This window comes from Halichoerus grypus, chromosome 4, assembly GCF_964656455.1.
Source record: "Halichoerus grypus chromosome 4, mHalGry1.hap1.1, whole genome shotgun sequence".
Taxonomy (NCBI): Eukaryota; Metazoa; Chordata; class Mammalia; order Carnivora; family Phocidae; genus Halichoerus; species Halichoerus grypus.
The window spans coordinates 133041776-133060950 of NC_135715.1; the positions used below are offsets into that span (position 1 = coordinate 133041776).

The window sequence follows — 19175 nt, forward strand, 5'->3', positions numbered from 1 at the left end:
TTAGATTTTTGTCATTTGTGTAATCTAACTTTTGTAGATTTCACTTTTTTTCCCTTTATGTCACTTCCATATTTTCTTGTTAGCTATATATGAACATTTTCTTGTTAGCTATATATGAACATTTATTCTCATGAATAATTTTATAATCAATTTGTAAATTTTCTTCCAAAATCCCACAAGATAATAGATGAGAATTGTTTTGAACATGTAGTTTTAAGGCATTGAGCATAGTTTATATGTCCATTCATTCAGGTCTTCTTTTGATACTTCTCATAGGACTTTAAAATTGTCATTTTAAAGTCTAGAGCATTCTTTATAAAGTGAATCCTAGAGGCTTTATGGTTTTAGTTTCTGTCTAAATGATGTCTTATTTCTCTGACATACTGATTACTCCTTGCTGGTATGGAATAATAATATTGATTTTGGTGTGTTCTTGTGACTGGCCACTTGCTGAATTCTCTTATTGGTTCTAATAGTTTGCCTATTGATTCTTTTAGGTATTTTATGTAATTATGATCATATCACCTGAGAATAAGGACAATATTGTCTCTTTCCTTCAAATCTTTTTCTATTCTTGTCTTAATACATGTCCAGTTAGAATTTTGAGCAGTGGAAGTAACAGGCAGCATCCTTTTTTTCCTGCCCTATCCCAAAGAGAATTCTTATGAAGTTTCCTGTGCATGTCTTTTTGTTTGTCTGTTTGTTTTTTAAACTATAAATGGAATCATTTAAAATTATATTTTCCAATATGTTGCTAAAATGTAGAAATCCAGTCAGGTTTTTGAACATTAATCATCTACATTTAGCCACCTTGCTAATAAATTCAGTAATTATTTCGAATAGCCAGGGGACCCTTGAGTTTAACAGTAAATTTTTAAATTTTTTTTAACATTTTGGTAAGCATGGGAATTCATCAAGAGTGGTACCTAGTACATGTTCCAATACAACAGTTTGTTCTCCACAGTAATCTATCAGACCTTCCGAATTTAGTTAAATATTTTAGTGTAACACTACTTCTACTACCATAATAGGGCTAATTATAGTAATCTGTATGGTTCTCTTATATTTTCTCCTACTTAAATGCATCCTCTCATATATATCCAATTACTCTGGAATTCTTATACAGGGACTTCAGGTAATTTTTGAATGCCATAGCATTGTTTGTAAGATGTTTGTGTATGTGTAGTTTTCTTAGAAGAAAATGGGGGCGCCTGGGTGGCTCAGATGGTTAAGCATCTGCCTTCGGCTCAGGTCATGATCCCAGGGTCCTGGGATCGAGTCCCGCATCAGGCTCCTTGCTCAGCAGGGAGCCTGCTTCTCCCTCTCCCTCTGCTTGTTCTCTCTCTGTCTCTCTCGCAAATGAATAAATAAAAATCTTTAAAAAAAAAAAAAGAAGAAGAAAATGGTTATCAGACTCTTACAGGAGACTGTGATTACCACCACTGCCCCCCCCAAATTTGAAATCCAGTGCTCTAATATATCTCCTTTAACTTTTTCTTTCTTCTGTCAACAATAGTTTTGCCATGAATAATTATAATGATAGCTCTCATTTATTGTATATTGACACATGCTAGCACTGTTTTAAGTGCTTTGCATTTAAATTCATTTAAGTTTCCCAACAACTATGAGGTAGCTCTTATGATCCTCACTTTACAGACAAGGAAACAGAGAGATGAATAACTTGCCCAAGATTCAAAGCTAGTATTTAAAGCAGCCAGGATTTGAACACATTTAGTCTGGATGCCAAATCTGCACTATTAACCTCTGAGCTGTGCTGCTTCTTGCTACACAAAACATTTTTTGAGGAGTACAGGTAATTTTCTTCTAGTATTAAGTCTGTAAAAACCATTATAATATTGCATATTATACTGTCTTTGAATCTCAGTGTAATTATGAATACTCCACCTATAGATGTCTCTTATAGTACAATAATAGGGTGATCAATTTATTGATAGCTGAATAGACATACTGAAATAGCAAAAAAATTTGAAAACATCTCAAATATCGATCAATAAGAAACTGGCTAAATAAATTGTGGTTTATTCATACAATGGAATACTCTGCAGAAAAGAAAAGAATAGAAAGTTTTCTATGTACTAATATGGAAAAATCTCAAAAATATATTAAGTAACCAAAGGCAAGGCATGCTTGTATTAAATGCAGATAGGGGAGAAATAGTGGTATTTATATTTGCTTATATATATAATCCCCATCACCTCTTTGACCCCCCCCCCCCACCTTACTTCCCCTCTGGTAACCATCAGTTCTCCATCATTAAGAGTCTGTTTCTTCGTTTGCCCCCCTCCCCATGATAATTTGTTTTGTTTCTTAAATTCGACATATGAGTGAAATCATATGGTATTTGTCTTTCTCTGACTTATTTCACTTAGCATAATACTGTCTAGCTCCACCCATGGCAAGATTTTGTTCTTTTTTTTGGCTGAGTAATATTCCATTATATATATAAACATACATACAGACCACATCTTCTTTATCCATTCATCAGTCATTGGGCACTTGGGCTGTTTCCATAATTTGGCTATTGTAAATAATGCTGCTATAGACATTGGGGTGCATGTATCCCTTCGAACCAGTATTTTTGTATTTTTTGGGTAAATATCTCCAATAGTACAGTTGCTGGATCATAACTTTTTGAGGAACCTCCATACTGTTTCCCAGAGTGGCTGCACTAGTTTGCATTCCCACCAACAGTGCAAGAGGTTTCCTTTTTCTCCACATTCTTGCCAACACTTGTTTCTTATGTTTTTGATATTAACCATTCTGGCAGGTGTGATGTGATATCTCATTGTAGTTTTGATTTGTGTTTCCCTGATGATGAGTGATATTGAGCATCTTTTTGTGTATCTTTTGGCCATCTGGATGTCTTCTTTGGGAAAATGTCTATTCATGTCTTCTGCCCATTTTTAATTGGATTATTTGTTTTTTGGGTGTTGAGTTGTATAAATTCTTTATAGATTTTGGATACTGACCCTTTATCAGATATGTCATTTGCAAATATCTTCTCCCATTCTGTAGGTTGTCTTTTTGTTTTGTTGTTTCCTTTGCTGTGCAGGAGCTTTTATATTGATGAAGTCCCAATAGTTTATTTTTGCTTTTGTTTCCCTTGTCTTGGGAGACATATCTAGAAAGAAGTTGCTATTGTTGATGTCAGAGAAGTTACTGCCTGTGTTCTCCTCTAGGATTTTTATGGTTTCGGGTCTCACATTCAGGTCATCAATCCATTTTGAATTTATTTTTGTGTATGGTGTAAGAAAGTGGTCCAGTTTCATTCTTTTCCCAACACCATTTGTTGAAGGGACTGTCTTTTTCCCTTTGGATAGTCTTTCCTGCTTTGTCAAAGATTAATTGACCATATACTTGTGGGTTCATTTCTCAGTTTTCTGTTCTATTGATCTGTGTGTCTGTTTTTGTGCCAGTACCGTACTATTTTGATCACTACAGTTTTGTAATATAACTTGAAGTCCGGAATTGTGATGCCTTCAGTTTTGCTTTTCTTTTTCAAGGTTGCTTTGGCTATTTGGGGTCTTTTGTGGTTCCATACAAATTTTAGGATTGTTTGTTCTAGCTCTGTGAAAAATGCTGTTGGTATTTTGGGGATTGTATTAAATGTGTAGATTGCTTTGGGTAGTGTAGACATTTTAACAATATATATTCTTCCAATCCGTGAGCATGGAATGTCTTTCCATTTCTTTGTGTCATTTTCTATGAAAGAAATACCCCTTTCCCTAGCCACTCAGTCACTATCAGGTGCTGTCAGTTTCCTTTATATTATTCCAGATATACATATACCAAAAAAATATGTGTGTAGAGGTGTGTATTTTTTCCTCAGCCCCCTTTTAACATATTGTTCTACAGCTTGTGTTTTTTTTCGCTTAAGAGTGTATCTTAGAGATCATTTCATATTCAGTGTATGAAGACCTTCATTCTGTTTTACAGATTCAGAATATTTCATTGTATGATGTGCCAGGATGTATTTAATCAGTCCTTTATTAATAAACATTTGGGTTATTTCTAATCCTTTGCTATTTATAAATGATACAATAATGAATAATAGCACATGCAAGTTATTTTGTGTGTTTTTGATTGTATTTGAGGGATAAGTTATTTGTGGTTTGCTGTGTCAGCCCTTACATACATTTGTAGTTTTGATGGTTATTACCAAATGCCTTTCACTGAAGTTGTATCAATTACATTAATAGTAATGTATGAGAGTTTCCCTAATAATGTGTCTATGCAGTGTGTTCTCGAGCTATTTGATCTTTGCCTCTAGATCTTTTAACTAGGTCAAATATATCTCAATGTAGTTTTAATTAGCATTTCTCCTAAGGTTGAGCATTTCCATATTTAGGAGCCATTTTATTTCTTTTACTACAACTTACGTGTTATATAATGTTTCTTTTGAAAATAATTAGAAAATGAAAACAAGTAAAAAGATAATTTACTATCTGACCTTGAAAAAAAAGTATCTCATAACTTTTCTTTGTTTAGAATAATCTGCCACTCTATTTTATCTAAGTCAAGTGAGAAACTTTTTTCTTTCATAAATTTTTCCTCAGCTAGGGTTTCTCTCATTTTAGTGACCCAGATTTGGACTCAACAACTGCTGCATAAAGATAACCCAAGTAATCCTGAAGTAGTCTATGAATGCCAGGAGAAAAAAAATTCATTTATGTAGATCTTTGTTAATTTTTATTCATTGTTGGATTTCATATCATAAAGATGAAAAATATTACTATTTTTCTACCATTGGTAGTTCCCCTTTTCTCAAGTTATTTTTGTGCCTTATATTAGAAATAAATGCCTTTTCTCAATACAGCAGGAAGATATAACAGTTAAAAATATATATGCACAAAACAAAAAGCCCCAAATTACATAAACAGAAATTGACAATTGAAAGAAGAAATAGACAAATCTACAATTATAGCTGGAGACCTCAATCACTTCTTACTAGTCAATAACGAGGAGACGGTATAAATGAAACCCGAACAATACTATCAGTCAACTTACTGTCATTAACATCTATAACATCTATAGAATACTTCACCAAACAGTAGCAAAATGCATATTTTTTTACAAGTGCACATGAGTATTCACCAGAATATACCATATGCCAAGCCATAATGCAAGTATCAATACATGTAGAAGAGTTGAAATCATATAGCATATTTTCTGACCACATAAGAATTAAATTAAAATCAATAACAAAAAAATATGGAAATCCCCAAATGTGTGGGAATTAAGCAACATACTTTTGAATAACATATATCAAAGCAGAAAATCCAAAGAAATTAGAAAATACTTAAACTGAGTGAAAATGAAAACACAGCATAGCAAAAAAGCAAGATGTCACTAAAATAATTCTTGGAGAGATATAGCTTCGAATGCTTATATTTATAAAGAAGAAAGTTCTCAAATCATTCATCTAAATTTCTATTTTATGAAGCTAGAAATAGGGCAGATTAGACCCAAAGCAAGTAAAAGAAAGGAAATTAGAAAAATCAGAGCAGAAATCAATGAAGTAGTAATAGAGAAATAGAGAAAAATCAAAGTCTGTTTTTTTGCAAAGACCAGTAAAATGGATAAACCTAAATGTTAGGAGCTCAGCTGAACTGGAAGAGAGAGAACTGAACTAGGAGGTGTCGGAGTAGCTGATTAAAGCAACAAGCCAAAAGTGAGAGTTCAGTCTCTAATCACTTACTATGATGGTATAAGCAAGAGGCTAAAACCACAGAAAATGCCAGTTCTTCCTGTTCCATTTACCCTCATGGAATGAAATGGCACACCAGTCATGGGTCAGGTGGATCAGCCCAGATGTGGGGATCTGTTGAGGGAGTCCCCAAACAAAAGGCTTTGGCAGTTTTATGGGCTCTGAGGTAGAGAAAAGTCGGGGTGGGGGGGGAAGGGATAAGAGTAGAAGAGACCCCTTCCCAAGGCCTCATATAAAGAATCCTAGGAGTAAAGGTACCAGAGCTAGGAATGTAAATATGTGAAAGAATGTGACTGGGGGAGGGGAGGGGCCTGAGACCTTGACTGTAAATTCCTTCAGAGACTGCAATGCATTGGCTGTGTACTGAGTCTGATGTAGGGAGGGCGGTTTTGACCCACAAAGCCTGTGAAGTAAAACCTTTGTAAATTGCCTATAGTTAGGCCTGAAAAAAAAATCACACATAGATTTTTAATCAGGAGCCAGACTCCTCACTAGACTGATAAGGAAAAAAGAGAGAAGGTACAAATTACCAGTATCGGGAATGAAGGAGGAAACATCCCTACAGAAACATAAGAGAATATTATGAATAACATTTGCCAACAAATTTGATCATGTAGATGAAGTGGACAAATTCTTTGAAAAATACAAATTACTAAAACTGACTCAAGAAGAAATAGAAAATCTTGACTAGATCTGTATCAATTAAGAAAGTTGATTTAGCTTATTAAACTTCTGTAATTATTATCCTTCAAAAAAAGAGAAGTCAACAATTTTATACTAGCAAAGGTAACATCATGGTGAATTCTTTGAAACATTTAAGGAAGAAATTGTATCAATACATACAAATTTTCAGAAAACAGAGGAAGAAGGAACAGTCCAAACTCATTTTATTAGGCCAATTTTATCCTGATACCCAAACCAGGCATCATGAGAAAACTACAAACCCAGATCTTTCATGAACATAGAAGCAAAAGCCTTAACAAAATATTAGCTATAGAAAAGGATAATACACTATGGCCAAATGGGTTTATCCTAGGAACGCATAGTTGGTTCACCAACAAAAATCATTTAATTTAATTCATGATATTAATAGAGTTGATTTTTTAACAGCATTTGATCATCTCAGTAGTCAAAAATGTTTGACAAAATTCAACACCCATTCATGGTAAAAACACTAAAAAACAAGGAACAGAAAGGAATTTTCTCAACCTGATAAAGGGCATGTATGAAAAACTCATAACTAACATCATAATTAATAGTGAAAGATAGAAAGCTTGCTCTCTAAGATCAGGGACAAGAAAGTATGGCTACCCTCATCACTTCTTTTTAGCATTGAATTAGAAGTTCTAGAAAGAACAATTAGGCAAGAAAAAGAAATAAAAGGCATCTAGATTGGAAAGGAAGAGGTAAAATAATGTCTGTTTGCAAATTACATGATCTTATATGTGGAAAATTATAAGGAATCTCCAAAAAACTATTAGAGCTAATAAATGAGGGCTAAGCAAATTTGTAGAATACATGATCTATGTACAAAAAATCTATTTCTTCGTACTAGCAATGAGCTATCTGAAAATGAAATTTAAAAAGTAAATCCCTTTAGAATAGGGTGATGAAAATATTCTGGACTTAGTTTGTGATGGTTGCACAGTTTTGTGAATATACTAAACTATACATGTTAAGAGGGTGAATTTTATGGTATACAAATTATATCTCAATTTAAAAGTATATTGAGAAAGGACTTGTATCCAAAATATATCAAGAACTCTTATAATTCAGTAATTAAGAAAACAAAACAAAACAAATGGGCATAAAATTTGAATAGGCACTTCTCATAAGAATATATATGAATGACGCACAAGTACATGAAAATGTGTTCACCATCGTTGTTGATTAGAAGAGTACAAATTAATGTCACAAGTGATGAGAATTTGGAGTACCTGTAACTCTCACTCATTGCTGGTGGTAATGCAAAATGGTATAGTCAAATTTGAAAAAAGTTTGGCAATTTCTTTAAAAAGCTGAGCATGCATTTACTATACAACCCAACAATTCTACTTCTAGGTATCTACCAGAAGAAATGAGAACATATGTTCACATAAAGACTTACATAAATGTTTAAAATAGCTTAATTTGTAGTAGTCAAAAACTGTAAACAAACCAGAATTCATCAGCAAGTGAATACATGAACAAAATGTGGTCTGTCCATATGGTGGAATACTATTCAGCAGTAAAAAGGAATGAACTGCTGATACAATAACATGAATGAATCTCAAAATATTATGCTGAAAGAAGGCCAGGCACAAAAGACAATACACACACACACATACACATACACATACTGTTTGATTCTATTTATATGAAAATTTTTAAAAATCCAAAACTATAATGACAGAAAACAGGATGAGTGGTTGCTTGGCGCCAGGAGTAGGGGCTGGAATTGACTGCATACAGGCAAAAGCAAAATTTTTGGAGGAGATGGAATTGTTCAAAAGTTTTATTATAGTTGTGGTTACCTGACTACACATTTGCCAAAATTCATCAAACTACACTTAAAGTGGGTGAATTTTATGGTATGTATACTACACCTCAATAAAGTTGTTTTTTAAGATGCCTTCTTTATGTAGCTCTTAAAATGGAGATGTATAGCTTCATTTCTAGAGATTATAAAAATTAACATCTTTTTCAGCCTGCATATCATTTTGCTTTTTTAATCTTTATTTTTTCTTTGTAGCACATTTTAGAATTTTATACTTAGTCTACATTATTAGTTTAGTTTTACAAACAGATGTTTGTTGAATGTCTACTATGTGCCAAGCACTGGGAGGACAGAGCCCCTGCCCGAGGGACTACTCCCACAGTCTTACAGGAAATGCTAATTTATTTTTAAATTAATTAATAGAAAATACAAACCCAAGAAGAGAAGTGTTTACAGAGTATGGAAGGATTAAGTTTATCTGAATGGAGCTGAGTAATCTAAGGCCTCTTTAAGTTTGGTCAGGGAAGGATTCCCTGGGGAGCTGGAATTTGAAGGATGATAGGAATTGATCCAGTGGACAGGGGAAGGTAAACATACTAGCCTCCTAAATAGTCTTTTAGTTAAATAAAGAAGGATTGGGGAGTATATTTTGGTGTTTATAAGACTAATAAACTCCTGTAAAACTCAAGATACGAGTCCTTAGCTCACTGATTTCTTTGGTTCTGTTATTACTGAATAGAACTTCAGCTTAGCTGGCACTTAGATCTCTCAAGTTTTTAAAAACTCCACCCTCTTTTAAAAACTGACTTTGTTAAAAAAGAAGAAGATAGCAGGAAGGGAAAAATGAAGGGGGGGAAATCAGAGGGGGAGACGAACCATGAGAGACTGTGGACTCTGAGAAACAAACAGGGTTCTAGAGGGGAGGGGGGTGGGGGGATGGGTTAGCCTGGTGATGGGTATTAAAGAGGGCACGTACTGAATGGAGCACTGGGTGTTATACGCAAACAGTGAATCATGGAACACTACATCAAAAACTAATGATGTAATGCGTGGTGATTAACATAACAAAATAAAAAATTAAAAATGGGAAAAAAAAACTGTTTCACACTCATTCAGGGTCTAGGCAAATTATTTTGTACTGCATCTTGTGAATTCCATGTTTTTACTGTTGTTCTTCACCCACACTGACAGCCTATGTCTTTTTAACCAAAAGTTACTTTCTCTTTGCCCCCAGAACATTTGCTCTCATAGAGTAGTTAGGTTCTATAGACTGTATTCATCAGAAATGTGACAACACTATTTAAAAACTAAATATTTTTTATTTAGCAGATGCTATGGCACTTAAGATTTAAATTTCAAAGAGAAATACTATGGGGTATTTGGATAAAAAACTGGGAACCTATTCTCTCCTTTGCCCCTCCTACTCCTTTTACTTTCCTTTACTTGACTCAGTTAAGAAAATTTTCTTACTGTCCAAAAGTAATTGATGAGGATGACATTTAAAATATCTGTAATGGGAACTGTTCTTTATGAAATGCCTTGAGAATTTTCTGTTTCGTGTCTAAAAGGAAGAAGAAGAATTTTCGATTCTTTCCAGCTGCCTGGGACTTCTGCCAACGTTTTACCAAACAGAACATCCATTCATCAGTGCCTCCTGTCTGGATTGGCCAGTTCCAGCATTTGATATTATATCTCAGTGGTGTTTTGAGATAAATTCATTTACTGAAAGACATGCAGAACAAGGAAAGGTATGTAAAAAGAGTAGTATTACCCACTTGACATAGTGGTGATATGCTAATAGGGTAAGAGAATAACGAAGAATTAAAAATTTCAGGTCATCTGTTCTTGGCAGCATTTATTAAACTAATTATGTTGAATAAATGGTTTCCTTATATAATATTGATGATTCTAAAAGCAAAAATATTTCAGTTAATAAAGCTAAGTTATTAATATGTTACTTTAAGTTCATTTTAGGTCATCAGGTTTTTATTGAATGTCTTAAATAATCATAGCACTAGACTTGAAAGATACAAAGGAATTTTAAGAGACAAGGAACTTGTAAGCTTATTGGGAAGAGAACTGTCACATAGAAATCAAAGATTTGGAGTAGCAGATTTAAAAGGCCATGTCTTTAGTTTTAAAATTTGCTGTGCCTATCCTGCCAGCTTGGCCAGTGATAAGTTTTGTGTTGAAGGTAAGTGACCTGGAAAGGTCGAGTGGGAGCAGTGGGAGGTGGCTGTGAATGCCATGGTTTGATGCTGAGACTTTCCTCTAGAGGTGGAACTACAGTTTTTGAGAAATAGAATAATATGATGAAAGTAGTGTTTTAGGGAGGTAATTTGGGTAGCTTTTTCGTAGGTAAATTGAAGTAAGGAGAGAGGGAAGCCAGAGATTAGGTGGTGGAGAAAATCTGGTCTATTATTCTGATAGTAGAAATTAGACAGAATATAAGCATTGCAAGAGACATTTGAGAAAAATGTATAGGACTTGATGACCAGATGTATTTGACTTTAAGATCTGAACACAAAGCATTAAAAGAATAGTAACAAGTAGACATAGTTCTGATAGAAATGTGATCCTGCTTAAAATACCATTGATGGTTCCCCATTGGCTATGGAGGAAGATAGGAAGTCTTTGCATGGCATTCAGGGGTTTTCACCATCTTGCTTGTCTTTCTAACTTCATCCAACCCACTCCCTTGCTACCAGCTTGCTCAAACCACAGAAAAATGGTTCTTAAGTGCACTATATGTTTTTAAACATCTGTGTTATTGCTAATTGCTGTTAATTTTATCTAAAGCAATTTTCCTACCGTTCTCCTGTCGAATTAATCACTCATCAAGGCTTTGCTAAGATAAATGTACCTCTTCTATAAAGGTTTGTCTGATAATCCTTCTTCTTCAGTTCTAATCCCCTCCCTCTGTTGTGCTGTAGGACAGTACTTTTGCTAGTGTCTCTAACAGTCACCATATTTATCACTTTTGTTTGTTTAATATGTCTGAATGGGGGCTCCAAAAGCAAAAATTGTTCCTTATTTATCTTTGAATTCCTAGTTCCTAGAAAGTACCTGATATAGACTAGTCACCTAATAAATATTTGTGGAACAGTTAACTGGGGAGATGATATCATTGGTAGAAATAGAACTGGTGAAAGAAGAGCCATGTTTCAGGGAAGATGAGAATTTTAATTTTAACATCAGGAGACAATAAAAAATTAGTGTTTTGTTTTATTTTCAAAAGATTTATTTATTTGAGAGAGAGAGACAGAGAGAGCTAGCATGAGCAGGGGAAGGGGCAGAGGGAGCTGGAGAACAGACTCCCTGCTAAGCAGGGAGCCCAGAACCCTGAGATCATGACCTGAGCCCAAGGCAGATGCTTAACCAGCTGAGCCACCCAGGCTCAGTGTTTTAGATAGAGGTGTCAGACTAGACTAGACTTTGAGTGAATAATAAAGGCAAGGTAAGCATAAATAATAAATGTCTCTGTTTTTGTTCATTTCTGTTTTTTATTGAAATCCTTAAGGAGATAATATCATTTTATACCCTCCCTTTTTTAAAGGAAAGACAATTTCAGGACATTAATTGAACCTTTTATGTTATATATAAAAATCTTTTTCCTGTCTAGTAATTTCTTTATTTTCAGATTATAGCTAGAATCTGAAATTATACATTGATGTCTAGAAACCTATAATGAAAGACTAGGGGTAAGAGCTGGGTATAATTGTAGAACCAGAACAGGAGAAAGTGATGAGTGTACTTAAAATTTTTTGTTTTCTTAGGATCATGGGTTAAACAATAGATAAAAATTAACTCATTTGATACTATAATAGCAAGCTTACATGTTAGATGTATGGTTATTGGTATGGATATTGATGGAAAATAAGAATTTGTCATTTAAAAATAATCTTTTTGTAAAATTGAGTGATAATGATTTGCTTTAGAGCCAGAACAGTGACATTTATGTATTTGTTTCTACTTATGCAGAATTTTTATTAGTTATTTGAATGCACTCCCATCTGACCTGCATCCCTACTCTTGTCCCTGTTCCACTCTGTGCTATCTCTAGTCCTCACTCTGACCCAGGTCAACCAGATTTTCTTTACCTGGAATTTTAAATTTGAACAAGATATAAACAGTGACTGGAGCTGAATAGTCCAACCAAAGTACCCTTGAAAGATAGTCTGAATTACTGCTTCTAATTTTTTGTATCAGCTAAGATTCTTTGGTCACAGACAGTTTGATTGCAACAGACAGTTTTGGTGTGTTTTCTCTGAAGTGCTACCACTAGATAACCCCACCTGAACCACTTTCCTTCCTTCTATGTGGTGCTCAAGATTCAGATTCCTGGGAGAAAGGATCTGATTGGCCTAATTTGCATCCTATGTACACCCCTGTGATGGGGCAGGATCTTGTGATAGGCAACTATCAGACCTCTATGGAACAAGAAAAGAGGTTATTTTCCAAAATTACTTGTAATACTGTTAATAATATAAGAAGGCAGGTAAGGTTGATAGACAAATGGAAAAACATATATAACAAACACTGGTGGCCCACTGTCTTCATATCTTACCTGTTGGCACATAGACATCCTTATTCTCATTCACAGTTTCACTTCTTCCCCTGTTCAAAATGATGTAACCATTCCATTTATAATCACAAATGCATCCACCACTTTCCCAAATATGCAACCTGAAGTCACATCCAATAGTTACATCATCATACCTCTCTGAAATCAGAGGCTCTGAGAGATGTCCATTCCTTCTGTGATTTGTTGTACTTATACCCTGGTGGCCGGGAAAATTTTAATTAGCAGCTCCTCACCCTGAATTCCATAGTTAAGTGAAAGAAAAAGAGAATGGAAAATATTGCAAGAAGATATGCCACCGTAAGCAAGAGTATTTGCAAGTAGTCATAAAGCTGTAGCTAATATATAGTCGAATATATGACTTTCTTCTTGCAACTTCTTTGGCCAGAACCTCAACAGGTTGTATTTATTTGACCAAGGATGTGAACCAGACTTTATTCTGAGAGGTCTTGAGCTTCTGGTGATTGGTTGTGTCTTGCTTATATTAAGGCCATAATAGTTTACCTTTCAAGCTTGGGACATTGCGAGCAGTGGGGCTGAGGGGTCTCTAAGTTCAAAACATTCTGCTGCTAATTGTATAGCAATATTTCTGTTCTTCTTGATGGTCAGGGTCAGTCCCTCCAGACAATGCTGTAAGCCGTTCCTTTCTTCTCCTAGTGACGTGGGGAACCTAAAATGGCCAGATGACATTTAGTTTCTAATTCAGTGGAACTATTATCATATCCTCAGATGGAGTATAGTACACAACTTCCTTAGGATGGTCCTAAAACCACAGAAGAATTCAGAATAGCAGGAAACAGAAATAAAACTTATTCTTAGGTATAATCATGAGACATACCAAAATCACTTTGTACTCCCTGGTTTCCAAACTGATGCATTTCATCTGTGAGAAAATGATCACCCACAATATACTGGTTGCTGGTTTAGAGCATGTACTTCATTCTGTGGGAGCATATACCTCATTTTATAGTTATTTTCTCCCAGCTGGTACCATATAAAAATTTATCAGCAAAGTGGTTCATCATTTAAAAGATCAGCGGTTTTGTCAGATATTTTGAATATATGTTAGGATCAGTTAATTCCATAGACATCCACCTATTGCCTTACATCTCTCTTTATGAAGAAAATTCTTTAAGATCATGTGGTGTGAGCTACTGGGTAATTTACAGTCTAATCTAGATAGGTATCAAGTTCAGTGAGGACAAATTGCTATTCCTTCCACTGATGGAAGAGTGCAATATAATCAACCCATTACAGAACATGCAACCTTTGCAGTCTGAGTTTGGGCACTGAATGCAGGCAGATAGCATATTGTAAGCACATATATTGTCCTTATCCTTGCTTCTATGGCCACTTTATCCATGAACTTATTGATAAATGCCAGGCTGATTACTTAAGTACTGCATCAATTTAGATAGATTATGGTTGTAGGTAATGTGAAATTATCACCACATGAATTGCCTGCCATCTATACAGTTTCTTGAGATAATAGATTCATACTACATTTTATCTATTCTAAGTGTTAATGGAGAGGCATCTAGAAAAAAATTCCTGCTATTACCAGTATTTTTGTACAACTGCAGATAATGAATGAAGTACTCTGCAGGGAGACTTAACTAATTTGGCACTTTTTTCATACTTGTAGCAGAAAATTTATGAAAAGAGTTGTACCCCTAGCACTTATGGATACAAAAGGTCTTAAATGCTTGTGGTATGAGAAAATTTTTACATCTTCTAAGAAGGAGATTCTAAATTATAAAGTGTTGATGTAGAAATAATGAGTTATAACTATAACCTTACCTTAAGAAAAGCCAGTAAATTGTTTATCTGAGAAAGATCAAAACTTGATTTTTAAAAAGTTTGTTTAAAATTTTGCATTAAGCATATTTAAAAACAAGTACATCTAGATATATTTTCCATGCATTCTTAGTTATGTTTAATATTTTTCTTTTAAAGTAACAACAAGTTTAACTCTTTTAGGGTGCTTAATCTAAACGCTGACATCATACTGTAATTGGAAACTACATTAAAATTGAGATTGGTAGTTGTTGAAGTACTATTTCAGTCATTTGTAAAATGGAAATGAGAAGAGTGTTAATAAAGAAAATAAGCCACATACTTAGAGACATGTTTTTTTCTTTAAAGAAAAAAAAAAGGCCTTTAAAATATAGGCATTTTGTGTTAGTGACTTAAATACGTAGGACTAATGAATATTTTTGGGTAATATTTTAGGCCTTGCTTATCCAAGAGTCAAGATGGAAATTACCACACCTGCTCCAGTTGCCTGAGAATTATAACACCATTTTTCAGTACTACCACAGAAAAACCTGTAGTGTCTGCACTAAGGTTCCTAAGGATCCTGCCGTTTGCCTTGTTTGTGGTACTTTTGTATGCCTGAAAGGACTTTGCTGCAAGCAACAAAGTTACTGTGAATGTGTATTGGTAAGAAATAGTAAATAATATAAAATTTACGCAAACTCAAATCTATCACATGGAAATGTGGTATATGTGGTTAAGCCAGCTCTTCATATTAACTCTTCTTTGAATTAAATACACAGTACACAAGGATTTCATCTTGTTCTTTTGTTATTATTGAAGGGTTTAAAAACCCCAAACATCTGCGGCTTTATTTAAGTGAGCACAATTCCAGTTCCTCCCCCTGCTCCCATTGCCCTTTAATGGCAGGGGCTCTTACATGGTGGGCAATGAAACAGTGGTCAGACCTGCTGTTGTGGATGCCTGCCTCTGAATTAGGTTTATGTTGGCTCTAAATTGCTTTCCTAGATAACCCTTACCCAAATTCCTCCTAATGTATTATTAATCAAATGTTAAGAATGAAATTGTAAGTTTAACTTAGATGAAATCTTATTAAAAATTTAAGAAATATTTTGGTATTATTTAGAAGACATTTAACTAAGGCATTCTTGATTTTCTTATAAAGTCCATTTGATTATGAAGATCATTGATATATTTTTAATTATTTAGCATTCTCAGAACTGTGGTGCTGGAACAGGGATTTTCCTTTTGATCAATGCATCGGTGATTATCATCATTCGAGGCCACCGCTTCTGCCTCTGGGGTTCTGTGTATTTGGATGCTCATGGAGAAGAAGATCGGGATCTTAGGTTAGATATGCATGGATATATTTGAATGTTTTATTGAAGTTTCATCAGTAAGAACAATGTGCCATTCCTGGCTTTGTAATTGTAATAATACTTTTTTTTATATTAAGAAATTCTGATAGTTATTAAGTTAGAGCTATTTCTAGTTTTTGAGATACATTCCACATCCACATGCTAAGGAAATATGAAATAAACCCAACTACTATGTGAGATTTTAGCCATAAAGAATCTATTTTTTAAAAATGTGTGTGAAATCTTCACTGTATTGTATAACTTTTAATACCTTTTTTTCCTTTTTATTCTAGGCGAGGCAAACCTCTCTACATTTGTAAGGAAAGATACAAAGTTCTTGAGCAACAGTGGATTTCTCATACTTTTGATCACATCAATAAAAGATGGGGTCCACATTACAATGGGCTGTGACTCACCACCTCAGCATTGCATTATATCATTTTCATTAAGAATTTATCAACAATAAGCTTTACCTTAATTTGGGGGATTAACGCTTTTGCTGAGGGAGAAAAAGAAAACATATATTATAAAGCCTTTCCAAAATTAGGTGCTTGGTAATCACATTAATGGTATAATATTTTTTTTAAGTATCTGGAGAACATAACAAATAACAAGTTAAATCATTCTTTAGTGGTCCTTTTTTTTTTTTAAGTCCACAATTAATAAGAAGCACAACTTGTTTAAAAATGATTCTCCCAGCAATGCATATCAGCCATTCATTGATACTTAGAGTGGGTGTGATTTATTTAAAGTTTTACTGCTTCTTTATATCTGTGTGTTTTAATTTGCATCTGCTAAACACAATGCATCCTTTCCCTCTGCCATTCTTGTGTTGATTTGAGATTTTTGCTGTATGTAATTAGAAAAAACATGTAAGACATGATTTATGTGAAATATTGTATAGTAAAAGTTGGTCTAATAGTAGGACTTTAAAATTTTTTCTTATTGTGAGGAATCTGTTAAAAGTTTAAGGCTTTGCTGAAAACTTAATTCATTCTCAGGAATTTCATAAATACTCTCCCCAGGTAAATAATTGAAATAGTTGTAAAATAAGTAGATAGCTGCTGTTAATATAATACAGTACATTCTGGGGGACATGTGTGGTTGGGGAAGGGAGTCCTTAAAAATCAAAATTTGCCATTTCGGTTGGATGAATTACTTGAGGTATTAACAAATAGATTTTACTATAAAATCAGAAGTTTTAAGAGCATACACATGGCAGATTTTGCTTTTATGCATGCCCACCTTTTATTACCAACCAAGTTTTTGTTTAAATGATTGAATTGGAAATGCTCAGACTTACCCACAAATGAAGCTTAGTTTTGGAACTTTCCTGTCAGCTTGAGAGGTTCATCTGTATTGTATTTGTGCAGCGTAATCACTGCTATTTCTGCTTAGTTTCCTAAAAGGAAAAAAAAGGCTCAGTGGTGATGACCCTCATGAATGAGCCGTGCATCTGTATTCTTCTTAGAAGCTGCTGCGAAAAGCGATTTATGTTTGTTGGGTTTTTTTAATCAGTAAGAATGGGAATGATTGAGCTAAAACCCACTCTATAAATAGAGAAGGAAGATTACAGAAAAGCATGTTATATATTGCTAACAAGATTTTTCTTCCAAATGATTTAGTAATTTGATGATTATTTAATATATAGTGTTATCAAGCAATTCCTGGTACTTTGGACTTCCATGGCTTGTTATATAAAATTACATTTTTACATGTAAAAACTCAAAAACATCTAATGATAAAATTCAAAAATAAAGTCAGATCTATGTTCTAAAAATTATTGAATGACATGACATTACAGAATGTGAAAATGGACATTAAATGATGGCCTTGCATTAAAATAGAGCAGAACAGTACATATTCAAATGTGTTCAACATGTCAAAAAATTACCTATAGCTCTACAATAAAATAAATGGAAATAGCTTGCTATTTTTATATACATTTCCAAAATATTAAGATAACTTTCTGAAAGATGAGACTGATTCTGTTTAACTAAATAGTTGTCCTTTCCAACACATTGCTACTTTTTTAAATACTGTATCATAAGTTCAGCCTGTCATATTTTTTGCATTGGTCATTCTGAATACCAGACCATTTGTAAGTGTGGTTGAAGAGCAAAATGCTAATTTAAATCTCTAGTAAATACTGTTACAGGATTCATGAACTTGAATAATTCTACAGTTTGAAACTCTGATGCTATATATACATGGTATAATGTATTCAGATTTTGATTACTACATATTTAAAATGGAATGTTTTATGATTGTGCATATGGATGTGAAGTGAAAATATTAGCCTTAACATTAAAATTTGGGTATTTGATAGTGTTTATTTTGATATTGGTGAATTAGTCACCAGTAAATTTTTAAAAAGCACTTGGTTGAAAATTGTACTTGAATTACATACATGCATGCTGCTAAACTAGAACTTTAATTTTTTCCCCATAACTTTTATAAGTCCCATTTATAAACCCACTTTTAAAAATAACAGGTCCAAGCTAGAGTGATGTGTGTATATTATTCAAAAAAAAAAATGTACTGGTGTGATATCTTGTATGAATGATCATTTAAATACAGTACATTACTGTAGAGGCTAAATCAACCTTTATAATTAAGCAGAGATTACAAAAATAGGAATAATCAACATTGTAAGATATGTTAATAAAAACCTACTGTCATTTGGTTTGTGAAAGGTCCTTAAAATGTTTAATTCTTACATGTTTTTCTCTTTTTTTTAAAGGTATTGACAATAATATATATAAGTGAGCATAGCAGAAAAGATCAAAGCATAACGTAACTAATAGTTGCTCTAAGGTGGAGTTAAATATAAAGGATTTGCTCTTCCTTATACCTTTTATTTACAGAGGTAGTTCCTGTTTCTTCTATCCTTGTCTTAAAATGAATGCAAAGCTTTTTGCTAAGTATGTATGTTTTTGGAAGTTGGGGAGAAGGAAATGGGTCTGCAGATCTGAGGAACACTGCTGTGGTCCTTGCCGCTTTCTGAAAATTCCATCTAGACTTCAGAAATCTAACGGGCTTTATGATAATGTTTATTTTTAATGGACTGTGGTTTTGTTGGAATTGACAGTTTTTGCCCCTACCCCTCCATCCTGAAGCTCATCAGGCAGTTATCAGCTAAGAATCCATTTGTGTTCACAAATCTTTTTTTTCTATTTTATATATTTTGGTATTTATTTTAAATTTTTTTTTTTTTAAGATTTTATTTATTATTTGAGAGAGAGAGAATGAGAG

At 33.7% G+C, this 19175-nt stretch overlaps 1 protein-coding gene across 6 annotated transcripts in view; it reads left to right on the top strand.

The window, feature by feature from the left end:
- UBR3 (ubiquitin protein ligase E3 component n-recognin 3) overlaps positions 1–18615 on the top strand; it is a 230411-nt gene extending 211796 nt beyond the window's left edge. For all 6 annotated transcript variants that reach the window (XM_078070968.1, XM_078070970.1, XM_078070971.1 and 3 more), the window contains 4 exons: positions 9773–9952; positions 15019–15228; positions 15772–15911; positions 16214–18615. In XM_078070968.1, coding sequence (XP_077927094.1) covers positions 9773–9952; positions 15019–15228; positions 15772–15911; positions 16214–16331 — 648 coding nt within the window. In that variant the 3' untranslated portion in view covers positions 16332–18615. The remainder of the gene's footprint in view (positions 1–9772; positions 9953–15018; positions 15229–15771; positions 15912–16213) is intronic.
- Positions 18616–19175: the final 560 nt, after the last annotated feature.